Source organism: Procambarus clarkii, chromosome 14 (assembly GCF_040958095.1).
Source record: "Procambarus clarkii isolate CNS0578487 chromosome 14, FALCON_Pclarkii_2.0, whole genome shotgun sequence".
In the NCBI taxonomy this organism is placed as follows: domain Eukaryota; kingdom Metazoa; phylum Arthropoda; class Malacostraca; order Decapoda; family Cambaridae; genus Procambarus; species Procambarus clarkii.
Genome location: NC_091163.1, coordinates 5,300,649 through 5,314,719, shown reverse-complemented (window position 1 = coordinate 5,314,719; position 14,071 = coordinate 5,300,649). Strand labels below are relative to the sequence as shown.

Sequence of the window (14,071 nt, the reverse complement as noted above, 5' to 3'; positions counted from 1 at the left end):
TGGTGAGCCCGTAGTGGACTTACCTGGCACAGGAGCGGGGCAAGTAGCACGGGCTATGGTGAGCCCGTAGTGGACTTACCTGGCACAGGAGCGGGGCAAGCAGCACGGGCTATGGTGAGCCCGTAGTGTCTGACCAGCCGTGAGAGTTGATCTATACATGAAAAGTTGTTTAAAAATTTCTGCCGTCTTGAGGGAAAAGTGGAAATTGTTCATGTTGCAAATTAAATAAACCGGCGGTTTGGCAATTTGGGTGTTTTCCTAAATGATCTTTAAGATTAAGACATTCACCGAGGACTACCTAGGAGCATAACTGGCAGTTAGGGTAGTTGGGGTTATTCCACTGTTACCTTGAGGTGCTTCCGGGGCTTAGCGTCCCCGCGGCCCGGTCGTCGACCAGGCCTCCTGTCGTTACACTTTATGCAAAGCTCGTCTGTTGCTATAATAACTTAATCATTTCTGGCGTAACTGTTTGATGATAGTTTTGTGTGTGTGTTGATAGTGATGCTAAGTGGTAGTGTAGCTTGGTCCGCGCTCTTAGTAGTTTCTTGTTAACAATGTAGAACATTTATATATTGATAATTCCCCGTAAACCATACGGGGGAGAGAGAGAGAGAGACAGAGAGAGAGAGAGAGAGAGAGAGAGAGAGAGAGAGAGAGAGAGAGAGAGAGAGAGAGAGAGAGAGAGAGAGAGAGAGAGAGAGAGAGAGAGAGACACACACACACAGAGTCAGAAAGAGAAAGAAAAAATATGTGTGTGTGTGTGTGTACTAACCTAATTGTACTCGCCTAATTGTGCTTGCGGGGGTTGAGCTTTGGCTCTTTGGTCCTGCCTCTCAACCGTCAGTCAACTGGTGTACAGGTTCCTGAGCCTATTGGGCTCTATCATATCAACACTTGAAACTGTGTATGGAGTCAGCCTCCACCACATCACTGCCTAATGCATTCCATTTACTAACTACTCTGACACTGAAAAAATTCTTTCTAACGTCTCTGTGGCTCATCTGGGTACTAAGTTTCCACCCGTGTCCCCTTGATCGTGTCCCACCCGTGCTGTGTGTGTGTGTGTGTGTGTGTGTGTGTGTGTGTGTGTGTGTGTGTGTGTGTGTGTGTGTGTGTGTGTGTGTGTGTGTGTGTGTGTGTGTGTATATATAAACATACTCGACTAGCAAAACCTTACCATGAATGTACAGTCTTGAAGCACCAGTCACCACTACGTCAGACAGACAGACACAGACACCTAACCTTCCTTCAGGAGCCAGGAGTGGCTGCCAGTGCCAGAGGAGGGAGGGGGGGGGGGCAGGGGGTGCCAGAGTGGGGGCAGGGGGTGCCAGAGTGGGGGCAGGGGGGGGGGTTCAAGGGGAAGGCAAAGGGCGTAGAAGTCTCACACTAAGAAAGAGAAGACTCATAGATCTTGGAATAGTGTGTAGGACTCACCCTTGTTGTATGAATGTGTAGGACTCACCCTTGTTGTATGAATGTGTAGGACTCACCCTTGTTGTATGAATGTGGTGGACTCACCCTCGTTGTATGAATGTGTAGGACTCACCCTTGTTGTATGAATGTGTTGGACTCACCCTCGTTGTATGAATGTGTAGGACTCACCCTTGAGGCATGAACGTGTAGGACTCACCCTTGAGGCATGAACGTGACGGACTCACCCTTGAGGCATGAACGTGACGGACTCACCCTTGAGGCATGAACGTGACGGACTCACCCTTGTTGTATGAATGTGACGGACTCACCCTTGAGGCATGAACGTGAAGGACTCACCCTTGAGGCATGAACGTGAAGGACTCACCCTTGAGGCATGAACGTGTAGGACTCACCCTTGTTGTATGAATGTGACGGACTCACCCTTGAGGCATGAACGTGAAGGACTCACCCTTGAGGCATGAACGTGACGGACTCACCCTTGTTGTATGAATGTGACGGACTCACCCTTGAGGCATGAACGTGAAGGACTCACCCTTGAGGCATGAACGTGAAGGACTCACCCTTGAGGCATGAACGTGACGGACTCACCCTTGAGGCATGAACGTGACGGACTCACCCTTGAGGCATGAACGTGACGGACTCACCCTTGAGGCATGAACGTGACGGACTCACCCTTGAGGCATGAACGTGTAGGACTCACCCTTGAAGCATGAACGTGAAGGACTCACCCTCGAGGCATGAACGTGAAGGACTCACCCTTGAGGCATGAACGTGTAGGACTCACCCTTGAGGCATGAACGTGACGGACTCACCCTTGAGGCATGAACGTGACGGACTCACCCTTGAGGCATGAACGTGACGGACTCACCCTTGAGGCATGAACGTGACGGACTCACCCTTGAGGCATGAACGTGAAGGACTCACCCTTGAGGTATGAAAGTGAAGGACTCACCCTTGAGGCATGAACGTGAAGGACTCACCCTTGTTGTATGAATGTGACGGACTCACCCTTGAGGCATGAACGTGACGGACTCACCCTTGAGGCATGAACGTGACGGACTCACCCTTGAGGCATGAACGTGAAGGACTCACCCTTGAGGTATGAAAGTGAAGGACTCACCCTTGAGGCATGAACGTGAAGGACTCACCCTTGTTGTATGAATGTGACGGACTCATCCTTGAGGCATGAACGTGAAGGACTCACCCTTGAGGCATGAACGTGAAGGACTCACCCTTGAGGCATGAACGTGTAGGACTCACCCTTGAGGCATGAACGTGAAGGACTCACCCTTGAGGCATGAACGTGTAGGACTCACCCTTGAGGCATCAACGTGAAGGACTCACCCTTGAGGCATCAACGTGAAGGACTCACCCTTGAGGCATGAACGTGAAGGACTCACCCTTGATGTGGTCGTGCGGGTCGGTCCGCATGATGTCGTTCAAACAGTGTTCGAATCCCCGCATGTTCTCCAGAGGACCCGTGCCGTTCCCCACCCCGTTCCGTCCGTCCTGGGGAAAATATAACACATCAACTTCCAAGCCTCGTAGCCATCCTGGGGGGAAAATTATAGTTCCGCAACATTTGTCTAGTATACATGTAGGGAATATGAGAGAGAGAGTGAGAGAGAGAGTGAGAGAGAGAGTGAGAGAGTGAGAGAGTGAGAGAGAGAGAGAGAGAGAGAGTGAGAGAGAGTGAGAGAGAGTGAGAGAGAGAAGAGAGAGACAGAAAGAGAGAGACAGAAAGAGAGAGAGAGAGTGAGAGAGAGAGAGACAGAGAGAGAGAGAGAGAGACAGAGAGAGAGACAGACAGAAAGAGAGAGAGAGACAGAAAGAGAGAGAGAGAAAGAGAGAGAGAGAGTGAGAGAGAGAGAGACAGAGAGAGAGAGAGAAAGAGAGAGAGAGAGTGAGAGAGAGAGAGAGACAGAGAGAGAGAGAGAGAGAGAGAGAGAGAGAGAGAGAGAGAGAGAGAGAGAGAGAGAGAGAGAGAGAGAGAGAGAGAGAGAGAGAGAGAGAGAGAGTGAGAGAGAGAGACAGAGAGACAGAGAGACAGAGAGAGAGAGAGAGAGAGAGAGAGAGAGAGAGAGAGAGAGAGAGAGAGAGAGAGAGAGAGAGAGAGAGAGAGAGAGAGAGAGAGAGAGAGAGAGAGAGAGAGAGAGAGAGAGAGAGAGAGAGAGAGAGAGAGAGAGAGAGAGAGAGAGAGAGAGAGAGAGAGAGAGAGAGAGAGATCAACATGAGAGAGAGAGGAGTGTATACCTCTCAAGTATACTACTACCACAAACGTGTATTCTAGTCATATATTTACGTAAACAAAACATATAAATATAGAACTAGTTAATAAGGCTTTATAATTGACCAGAAAAACACGTTTTCCTGCCATTCTCGCCCTAATAGCAGCCGTCCCGAAAGCTCAGATGTATTTTCCGTATCCTACAATGTCATGGCATGTTTTTCATATATAAATTAAGCCAAGAGATGTCAGGAGTATACCTGGATCTTACCTGAAGAGCGTTCTGAGAGTTCTTCTACTCCCCGAGCCCAGCCCGAGGCCAGGCTTGACTTGTGATAACTTGGTCCAACAGGCTGTTGCTTGGAGCGGCCCGCAGGCCCACGTGTCCACTACAGCTTGGTTGGTCCGGCACGTCTTGCAAGAACGTGTTTAAGTGTCTCTTGAAGACATCCACCTTTGTTAAGGCAATATTTCTAATGCTTGCTGGGAGGGTGTTGAACAGCTGTGGACCTCTGATGTTCAGTGTTCTCTGATTGTGCCTATGGCACCTCTACTCTTCACTGGACCTCTGATGTTCAGTGTTCTCTGATTGTGCCTATGGCACCTCTACTCTTCACTGGACCTCTGATGTTCAGTGATCTCTGATTGTGCCTATGGCACCTCTACTCTTCACTGGACCTCTGATGTTCAGTGTTCTCTGATTGTGCCTATGGCACCTCTACTCTTCACTGGACCTCTGATGTTCAGTGTTCTCTGATTGTGCCTATGGCACCTCTACTCTTCACTGGTTCTATTCTGCATTTCCTTCCGTATCTCTCGCTCCAGTATGTTGTTATTCTACTGTGCACATTTGGGAGCTGGCCCTCCAGTATCTTCCATGTATATATTATTTGGTATCTCTCTCGTCTCCTTTCCAGAGAGTACATTTTGAGAGCTTCGAGACGGTCCCAATAATTTAGATGTCTTATCGTGTCAATGCGTGCCCAATATGTTCTCTGTATTCCCTCTAATTCAGAGATCTCTCCTGCCCTGAAAGGGGAAGTGAGTACCGAGCAATACTCAAGACGGGACAACACCAGTGATTTAAATAGTATTAGCATTGCTGTGGGGTCTGGATGTGAACACTGCTGTGGGGTCTCTGGATGTGAACACTGCTGTGGGGTCTCTGGATGTGAACAGTGCTGTGGGGTCTCTGGATGTGAACACTACTGTGGGGTCTCTGGATGTGAACACTGCTGTGGGGTCTCTGGATGTGAACACTGCTGTGGGGTCTCTGGATGTGAACACTACTGTGGGGTCTCTGGATGTGAACACTGCTGTGGGGTCTCTGGATGTGAACATTGCTGTGGGGTCACTGGATGTGAACATTGCTGTGGGGTCTCTGGATGTGAACATTACTGTGGGGTCTGGATGTGAACACTGCTGTGGGGTCTCTGGATGTGAACATTGCTGTGGGGTCTCTGGATGTGAACATTACTGTGGGGTCTGGATGTGAACATTGCTGTGGGGTCTCTGGATGTGAACACTGCTGTGGGGTCTCTGGATGTGAACACTGCTGTGGGGTCTCTGGATGTGAACACTGCTGTGGGGTCTCTGGATGTGAACACTGCTGTGGGGTCTCTGGATGTGAACATTGCTGTGGGGTCTCTGGATGTGAACATTACTGTGGGGTCTGGATGTGAACACTGCTGTGGGGTCTCTGGATGTGAACATTACTGTGGGGTCTCTGGATGTGAACATTACTGTGGGGTCTCTGGATGTGAACATTACTGTGGGGTCTGGATGTGAACACTGCTGTGGGATCTCTGGATGTGAACATTGCTGTGGGGTCTCTGGATGTGAACACTGCTGTGGGGTCTCTGGATGTGAACATTACTGTGGGGTCTCTATATGTGAACATTACTGTGGGGTCTCTGGATGTGAACATTGCTGTGGGGTCTCTGGATGTGAACATTACTGTGGGGTCTGGATGTGAACACTGCTGTGGGGTCTCTGGATGTGAACATTACTGTGGGGTCTCTGGATGTGAACATTACTGTGGGGTCTCTGGATGTGAACATTACTGTGGGGTCTGGATGTGAACACTGCTGTGGGATCTCTGGATGTGAACATTGCTGTGGGGTCTCTGGATGTGAACATTACTGTGGGGTCTCTGGATGTGAACACTGCTGTGGGGTCTCTGGATGTGAACATTGCTGTGGGGTCTCTGGATGTGAACATTACTGTGGGGTCTGGATGTGAACACTGCTGTGGGGTCTCTGGATGTGAACATTGCTGTGGGGTCTCTGGATGTGAACATTACTGTGGGGTCTGGATGTGAACATTGCTGTGGGGTCTCTGGATGTGAACATTACTGTGCGGTCTCTGGATGTGAACATTGCTGTGGGGTCTCTGGATGTAAACATTGCTGTGGGGTCTGGATGTGAACATTACTGTGGGGTCTCTGGATGTGAACATTGCTGTGGGGTCTCTGGATGTGAACATTGCTGTGGGGTCTGGATGTGAACATTACTGTGGGGTCTCTGGATGTGAACATTACTGTGGGGTCTCTGGATGTGAACATTACTGTGGGGTCTCTGGATGTGAACATTGCTGTGGGGTCTCTGGATGTAAACATTGCTGTGGGGTCTGGATGTAAACATTGCTGTGGGGTCTGGATGTAAACATTGCTGTGGGGTCTGGATGTGAACACTGCTGTGGGGTCTCTGGATGTGAACATTACTGTGGGGTCTCTGGATGTGAACATTGCTGTGGGGTCTGGATGTAAACATTGCTGTGGGGTCTGGATGTGAACACTGCTGTGGGGTCTCTGGATGTGAACATTGCTGTGGGGTCTCTGGATGTAAACATTGCTGTGGGGTCTGGATGTGAACACTGCTGTGGGGTCTCTGGATGTGAATATTGCTGTGGGGTCTCTGGATGTGAACACTGCTGTGGGGTCTCTGGATGTGAACATTGCTGTGGGGTCTCTGGATGTGAACACTGCTGTGGGGTCTCTGGATGTGAACGTTCTCATAAACCATCCCATCATTGTCCTGGCCGCCGCCGCCGCCATATTTGCTCGGTTATGTTCACTAAATGTCAGGTCGTCAGACATCATAATTCTCAGATCTTTTACATGTTGCTTTCCTTCTATGAGTAGGTCTGACTGTGTCCTGTACCCTTGTGTCCTGTGTCCTGTACCCTGTGTCCTGTACCCTGTGTCCTGAACCCTGTGTCCTGTGTCCTGTACCCTGTGTCCTGAACCCTGTGTCCTGTGTCCTGTACCCTGTGTCCTGTACCCTGTGTCCTGTACCCCTGTGTCCAGTACCCTGTGTCCTGAACCCTGTGTCCTGTACCCTGTGTCCTGTACCCCTGTGTCCAGTACCCTGTGTCCTGAACCCCCTGTGTCCTGTACCCTGTGTCCTGTACCCCCCCGTGTCCTGTACCCCCCGTGTCCTGTACCCCCCGTGTCCTGTACCCCCCGTGTCCTGTACCCCCTGTGTCCTGTACCCCTGTGTTCTGTACCCCTGTGTCCTGTACCCCTGTGTCCTGTACCCCTGTGTCCTGTGTCCTGTACCCTGTGCCCTGTGTCTTGTACCCTGTGTCCTGTACCCCGTGTCCTGTGTCCTGTACCCTGTGTCCTGTACCCTGTGTCCTGTAACCCGTGTCCTGTGTCCTGTACCCTTGTGTCCTGTACCCTGTGTACTGTACCCCTGTGTCCAGTACCCTGTGTCCTGAACCCCCTGTGTCCTGTACCCTGTGTCCTGTACCCCCCCGTGTCCTGTACCCCCCGTGTCCTGTACCCCCCGTGTCCTGTACCCCCCGTGTCCTGTACCCCCCGTGTCCTGTACCCCCCGTGTCCTGTACCCCCCCGTGTCCTGTACCCCCCGTGTCCTGTACCCCCTGTGTCCTGTACCCCTGTGTTCTGTACCCCTGTGTCCTGTACCCTGTGTCCTGTACCCCTGTGTCCTGTGTCCTGTACCCTGTGCCCTGTGTCTTGTACCCTGTGTCCTGTACCCCGTGTCCTGTGTCCTGTACCCTGTGTCCTGTACCCTGTGTCCTGTACCCTGTGTCCTGTAACCCGTGTCCTGTGTCCTGTACCCTGTGTCCTGTACCCTGTGTCCTGTACCCTGTGTCCTGTACCCTGTGTCCTGTGTCCTGTACCCCTGTGTTCTGTGTCCTGTACCCTATGTCCTGTACCCTGTGTCCTGTGTCCTGTACCCTGTGTCCTGTACCCTGTGTCCTGTGTCCTGTACCCTGTGTCCTGTACCCTGTGTCCTGTACCCTGTGTCCTGTGTCCTGTACCCTGTGTCCTGTACCTCTGTGTTCTGTGTCCTGTACCCTGTGTCCTGTACCCCTGTGTCCTGTACCCTGTGTCCTGTGCCCTGTGTCCTGTACCCTGTGTCCTGTGCCCTGTGTCCTGTACCCCTGTGTCTTGTACCCTGTGTCCTGTACCCTGTGTCCTGTACCCCTGTGTCCTGTACCCTGTGTCCTATACCCTGTGTCCTATACCCTGTGTCCTGTGTCCTGTACCCTGTGTCCTGTACCCTGTGTCCTGTACCCTGTGTCCTGTACTATGTGTCCTGTGCCCTGTGTCCTGTACTATGTGTCCTGTACCCCTGTGTCCTGTACCTCCTGTGTCCTGTACCCCCTGTCCTATACCCTGTGTCCTGTGTTCTGTACCCTGTGTCCTGTACCCTGTGTCCTGTGTCCTGTACCCTGTGTCCTGTACCCTGTGTCCTGTGTCCAGTACCCTGTGTCCTGTACCCCTGTGTCCTGTACCCTGTGTCCTACACCCTGTGTCCTGTGTCCTGTACCCTGTGTCCTGTACCCTGTGTCCTATACCCTTTGTCCTGTGTCCTGTACCCTGTGTCCTGTACCCTGTGTCCTGTGTCCTGTACCCTGTGTCCTGTACCCTGTGTTTCGTTGACCTTCCTCGTTTACACCAGACCTCAGTACCTGGAACTTGTCACCGTTAAACATCGTGTTATTTTCAGTTGCCCAATCGAAGACTTTACCCCTCTACACTGTCCCCCACCCCTCTACACTGTCCCCCACCCCTCTACACTGTCCCCCACCCCTCTACACTGTCCCCCACCCCTCTACACTGTCCCCCACCCCTCTACACTGTCCCCCCACCCCTCTACACTGTCCCCCACCCCTCTACACTGCCCCCACCCCTCTACACTGTCCCCCCACCCCTCTACACTGCCCCCCACCCCTCTACACTGTCCCCCACCCCTCTACACTGTCCCCCCACCCCTCTACACTGTCCCCCACCCCTCTACACTGTCCCCCCACCCCTCTACACTGTCCCCCACCCCTCTACACTGTCCCCCACCCCTCTACACTGTCCCCCACCCCTCTATACTGTCCCCCACCCCTCTACACTGTCCCCCCACCCCTCTACACTGTCCCCCACCCCTCTACACTGTCCCCCCACCCCTCTACACTGTCCCCCCACCCCTCTACACTGTCCCCCACCCCTCTACACTGTCCCCCACCCCTCTACGCTGTCCCCCACCCCTCTACACTGTCCCCCACCCCTCTACACTGTCCCCCACCCCTCTACACTGCCCCCCTCTACACTGTCCCCCCACCCCTCTACACTGTCCCCCACCCCTCTACACTGTCCCCCCCACCCCTCTACACTGTCCCCCCCAACCCTCTACACTGTCCCGCCACCCCTCTACACTGCCCCCCCACCCCTCTACACTGTCCCCCACCCCTCTACACTGCCCCCCCCTCTACACTGTCGCCCCTACCCCTCTACACTGTCCCGCCACCCCTCTACACTGCCCCCCCACCCCTCTACACTGTCCCCCACGCCTCTACACTGCCCCCCACCCCTCTACACTGTCCCCCACCCCTCTACAATGCCCCCCCCCCCTCTACACTGTCCCCCCACCCCTCTACACTGTCCCCCACCCCTCTACACTGTCCCCCACCCCTCTACACTGTCCTCCACCCCTCTACACTGTCCCCCACCCCTCTACACTGTCCCCCACCCCTCTACACTGTCCCCCACCCCTCTACACTGTCCCCCACCCCTCTACACTGCCCCCCCTCTACACTGTCCCCCCCCCCACCCCTCTACACTGTCCTCCACCCCTCTACACTGCCCCCACCCCTCTACACTGTCCCCCCCCCCACCTCTCATCAGAGTATCACCTTCACAAGGCAGAAAGACATCGATCCGCAGCTCCCCCCCCCCCTCCCCCCCGCACCATCCCACGTAATGGTGTGGAAGGGGAGAGGGGGGGGAGGGAGGGGGAGGGAGGGGGAGGGAGGGGAGGGGGGGCTGCTATATTTAGCTCTCAACTATAACTAAAATAACACACTTCTCTCTCGAGTGATGCTCAGATATATATATATATATATATATATATATATATATATATATATATATATATATATATATATATATATATATATATATATATATGTCGTACCTAGTAGCCAGAACGCACTTCTCAGCCTACTATGCATGGCCCGATTTGCCTAATAAGCCAAGTTTTCATGAATTAATTGTTTTTCGACTACCTAACCTACCTAACCTAACCTAACCTATCTTTTTCTGCTACCTAACCTAACCTAACCTATATAGATAGGTTAGGTTAGGTTAGGTAGGGTTGGTTAGGTTTGGTCATATATCTACGTTAATTTTAACTCCAATAAATAAAATTGATCTCATATATAATGAAATGGGTAGCTTTATCATTTCATAAGAAAAAAATAGAGAAAATATATTAATTCAGGAAAACTTGGCTTATTAGGCAAATCAGGCCTTGCATAGTAGGCTGAGAAGTGCGTTCTGGCTACTAGGTACGACATATATATATATATACATATACATATATACATATATATATATATGTCGTACCTAGTAGCCAGAACGCACTTTTTGGCCTACTATGCAAGGCCCGATTTGCCTAAAAAGCGAAGTTTTCCTGAATTAATATATTTTCTCTATTTTTTTCTTATGAAATGATAAAGCTACCCATTTCATTATGTATGAGGTCAATTTTTTTTATTGGAGTTAAAATTAACGTAGATATATGACCGAACCTAACCAACCCTACCTAACCTAACCTAACCTATCTTTATAGGTTAGGTTAGGTTAGGTAGCTCAAAAAGTTAGGTTAGGTTAGGTTAGGTAGGTTAGGTAGTCGAAAAACAATTAATTCATGAAAACTTGGCTTATTAGGCAAATTGGGCCTTGCATAGTAGGCTGAGAAGTGCGTTCTGGCTACTAGGTACGACATATATATATATATATATATATATATATATATATATATATATATATATATATATATATATATATATATATATTTATATTTGACACAGTGAGAGACAGTGTGTGGGTGGACGGGGGGGGGGGAGCATAGTACTCACCTAGTTGTGTTTGCGGGGGTTGAGCTTCAGCTCTTTGGTCCCGCCTCTCAACTGTCAATCAACTGGTGTACAGGTTCTTGAGCCTATTGGGCTCTATCATATCTACATTTGAAACTGTGTGTGGAGTCAGCCTCCACCACATCACTGCCTAATGCATTCCATTTGTTAACTACTCTGACACTGAAAAAATTCCTTCTAATGTCTCTGTGGCTCATCTGGGTACTCAGTTTCCACCTGTGTCCCCTTGTTCGTGTCCCACCCGTGCTGAAGAGTTTGTCTTTGTCCACCCTGTCAAGTCCCCTGTGAATTTTGTAGGTGGTTATCATGTCTCCCCTTACTCTTCTGTTTTCCGGGGATGTGAGGTTCAGCTCCCTTAGACTTTCCTCGTAGCTCATACCTCTCAGTTCCGGGACCAGTCTGGTGGCATACCTCTGAATCTTCTCTAACTTCGTCTTGTGCTTAACTACGTATTTACTCCATGCTGGAGCTGCATACTTCAGGATTGGTCTTACATAAGTGGTATGCAGGGTCCTGAACGATTCCTTACACAAGTTTCTAAAGGCAGTTCTTATGTTGGCCAACCTAGCATATGCCGCTGATGATATCCTTTTGATGTGGGCCTCTGGGGACAGGTTCGGTGTGATATCAACCCCCAGATCTTTCTCTCTATTTGACTCATGCAGGATTTCACCTCCCAGATGGTACCTTGTGTTCAGCCTCCTGTTCCCTTCGCCTAATTTCATTACTTTACACTTTCCTGAATTGAACTTTAGTAGCCATTTTCTAGACCATTCCTCCAGTTTGTCCAGGTCGTCCTTGTAGTCTCTGTCTATCTTCATCTTTCTTGATTCTTCTCATAATTTTTTAATCATCAGCAAACATTGAGAGGATTGAGTCTATACCCTCTGGAAGGTCGTTTACATATATTAGAAACAGGATGGGTCCAAGTACAGAGCCCTGTGGAATCCCGCTGGTGACATCTCGCCACTCTGATGTCTTCCCCCTCACAGTTACTTGCTGTTTCCTGTTGCTAAGATACTCCCTTATCCACTGGAGCACCTTACCTTATACTCCTGCCTGTTGCTCCAACTTTTGTAATAGCCTTTTGTGAGGTACTGTATCAAAGGCTTTCTGACAGTCCAAGAAAGTGCAGTCTGCCCACCCTTCTCTTTCTTGCCTAATTTGTGTTGCCTGCTCATAGAATTCTATTAGACCTGTGAGGTACATTTTACCATCCCTGAACCCATGCTGGTGGTGTGTTACAAAGCTGTTTCTCTCCAGATGCTCTACGAGCCTTTTCCTCACGATCTTCTCCATCACCTTGCATGGTATACAAGTTAGGGAAACTGGCCTGTAGTTCAGTGCCTCTTTCCTGTCACCCTTTTTGTATATTGGGACTACATTAGCTGTCTTCCAACTTTCCGGTAGGTCTCCTGTTTCCAGTGACCTGTCATACACCATAGAGAGTGGCACACTTAGTGCTTCTGCACCTTCTTTTAGTATCCAAGGTGAGATTTTGTCAGGCCCAACAGCCTTTGTCACATTCAGCTCCAACAGATTCCTTTTGACCTCATCATTGGTGAGGTCAAATTCCTCAGGTTGCTCAGTTTGAATCCTCATTTAGTGCAGGGACCTCTCTTTGATCTATTGTGAAGACCTCCTGGAATCTCTTGTTGAGTTCTTCACACACCTCCTTGTCGTTCTCTGTGTATCTGTTCTCCCTTTTCTCAGTTTCATCACTTTTTCCTTCACTGCTGTTTTCCTCCTGATGTGGCTGTGGAGCAGCTTTGGTTGGATCTTGGCTTTACTCGCGATGTCATTTTCATATTGTCTCTCTGCTTCCCTCCTCACTCTGAGGTACTCATTTCTGGCCCTCTGGTATCTCTCCCTGCTCTCTGGTGTTCTGTTGTTCCTGTAGTTTCTCCATGTTCTTGTACTCAATAGCTTCGCTGCTGCACATTCCTGGTTGAACCACGGATTCTTCTGTTGCTTTTCATTTTTCTCTTTTTGGACTAGGATAAACCTGTCTGCAGCCTCCTGACAGTTATGGGTGACATAATCCATCAATATCCTGTACAGTCTTTTTTCTGAGTTCTATTTCCCATGGTATTTCCATTAGGAAGTTCCTCATCTCGTCATATTTTCCTCTTCGGTAATTTAGTCTTTTTCCTTCCAATCCCATCCTTGGATAGGTTATCCCTACTTCTACCAGATACTCAAATATCAATACACTGAGGTCACTCATTACTATGGGGGATGCAAATATGATTTCCCTTATTTCTGAATCGTTCAAGGTGAATATCAGGTCGAGTCTAGCTGGTTCGTCATTTCCTTTTATTCTTGTGGGTTCCCTGACATGTTGGCTCAGATAGTTCCTTGTAGTCACTTCCAAGAGTTTAGCTCTCCATGTAACTTCACCTCCATGTGGGTCCCCATTCTCCCAGTCTATCTTTCCATGATTGAAATCGCCGTGATTAAGAGTCTGGAGCCATTCTTGCAGGCAACTGAAGCCGCTCTCTCTATTATATTAATGGTAGCCATGTTGTTCCTGTCGAACAACATGGGTCTGGGTCTTCTGTCATTTAGGGGAGGGTTGTAAATGACTGCCACTATTATCTTAGGTCCACCCATTGTTATAGTTCCTGTTATGTAGTCTCTGAATCCGTCACAGCCCAAAATTTCCATCTCTTCGAAGCTCCAGTCCTTCCTTATCAGCAGGGCCACTCCTCCACCTCCTCTCCCTTCCCTCTCTGTCCTTACTATATAGTAGTCCTTTGGAAACACAGCATTTGTTATGACTCCTGACAATTTTGTTTCTGTGAGCCCTATTACATCTGGGGTTTCTTCCTGCGCCCTTTCTGCCAGTTCACTTGCTTTGTTGGTAATCCCATCAATGTTTGAGTACATTACCTTGAAGCTCACTTTCCAATATCCATTTTCACCCACCCTCTCCACTAGTGCAGGAAGCTGTTCCATGGCCATTGCTGCTTGGATAGGCTCATCCTCCTGTGGGGTAGTTACCAGGGGTTC

At 49.8% G+C, this 14,071-nt stretch overlaps 1 protein-coding gene across 4 annotated transcripts in view; it reads right to left on the bottom strand.

Moving 5' to 3' along the window:
• The window catches only part of LOC123772455 (cytoplasmic polyadenylation element-binding protein 2), a 377,158-nt gene that overhangs the window by 62,495 nt on the left and 300,592 nt on the right, over positions 1–14,071 (bottom strand). For all 4 annotated transcript variants that reach the window (XM_069324264.1, XM_069324263.1, XM_069324265.1 and 1 more), the window contains one exon: positions 2,835–2,943. In XM_069324264.1, coding sequence (XP_069180365.1) covers positions 2,835–2,943 — 109 coding nt within the window. The remainder of the gene's footprint in view (positions 1–2,834; positions 2,944–14,071) is intronic.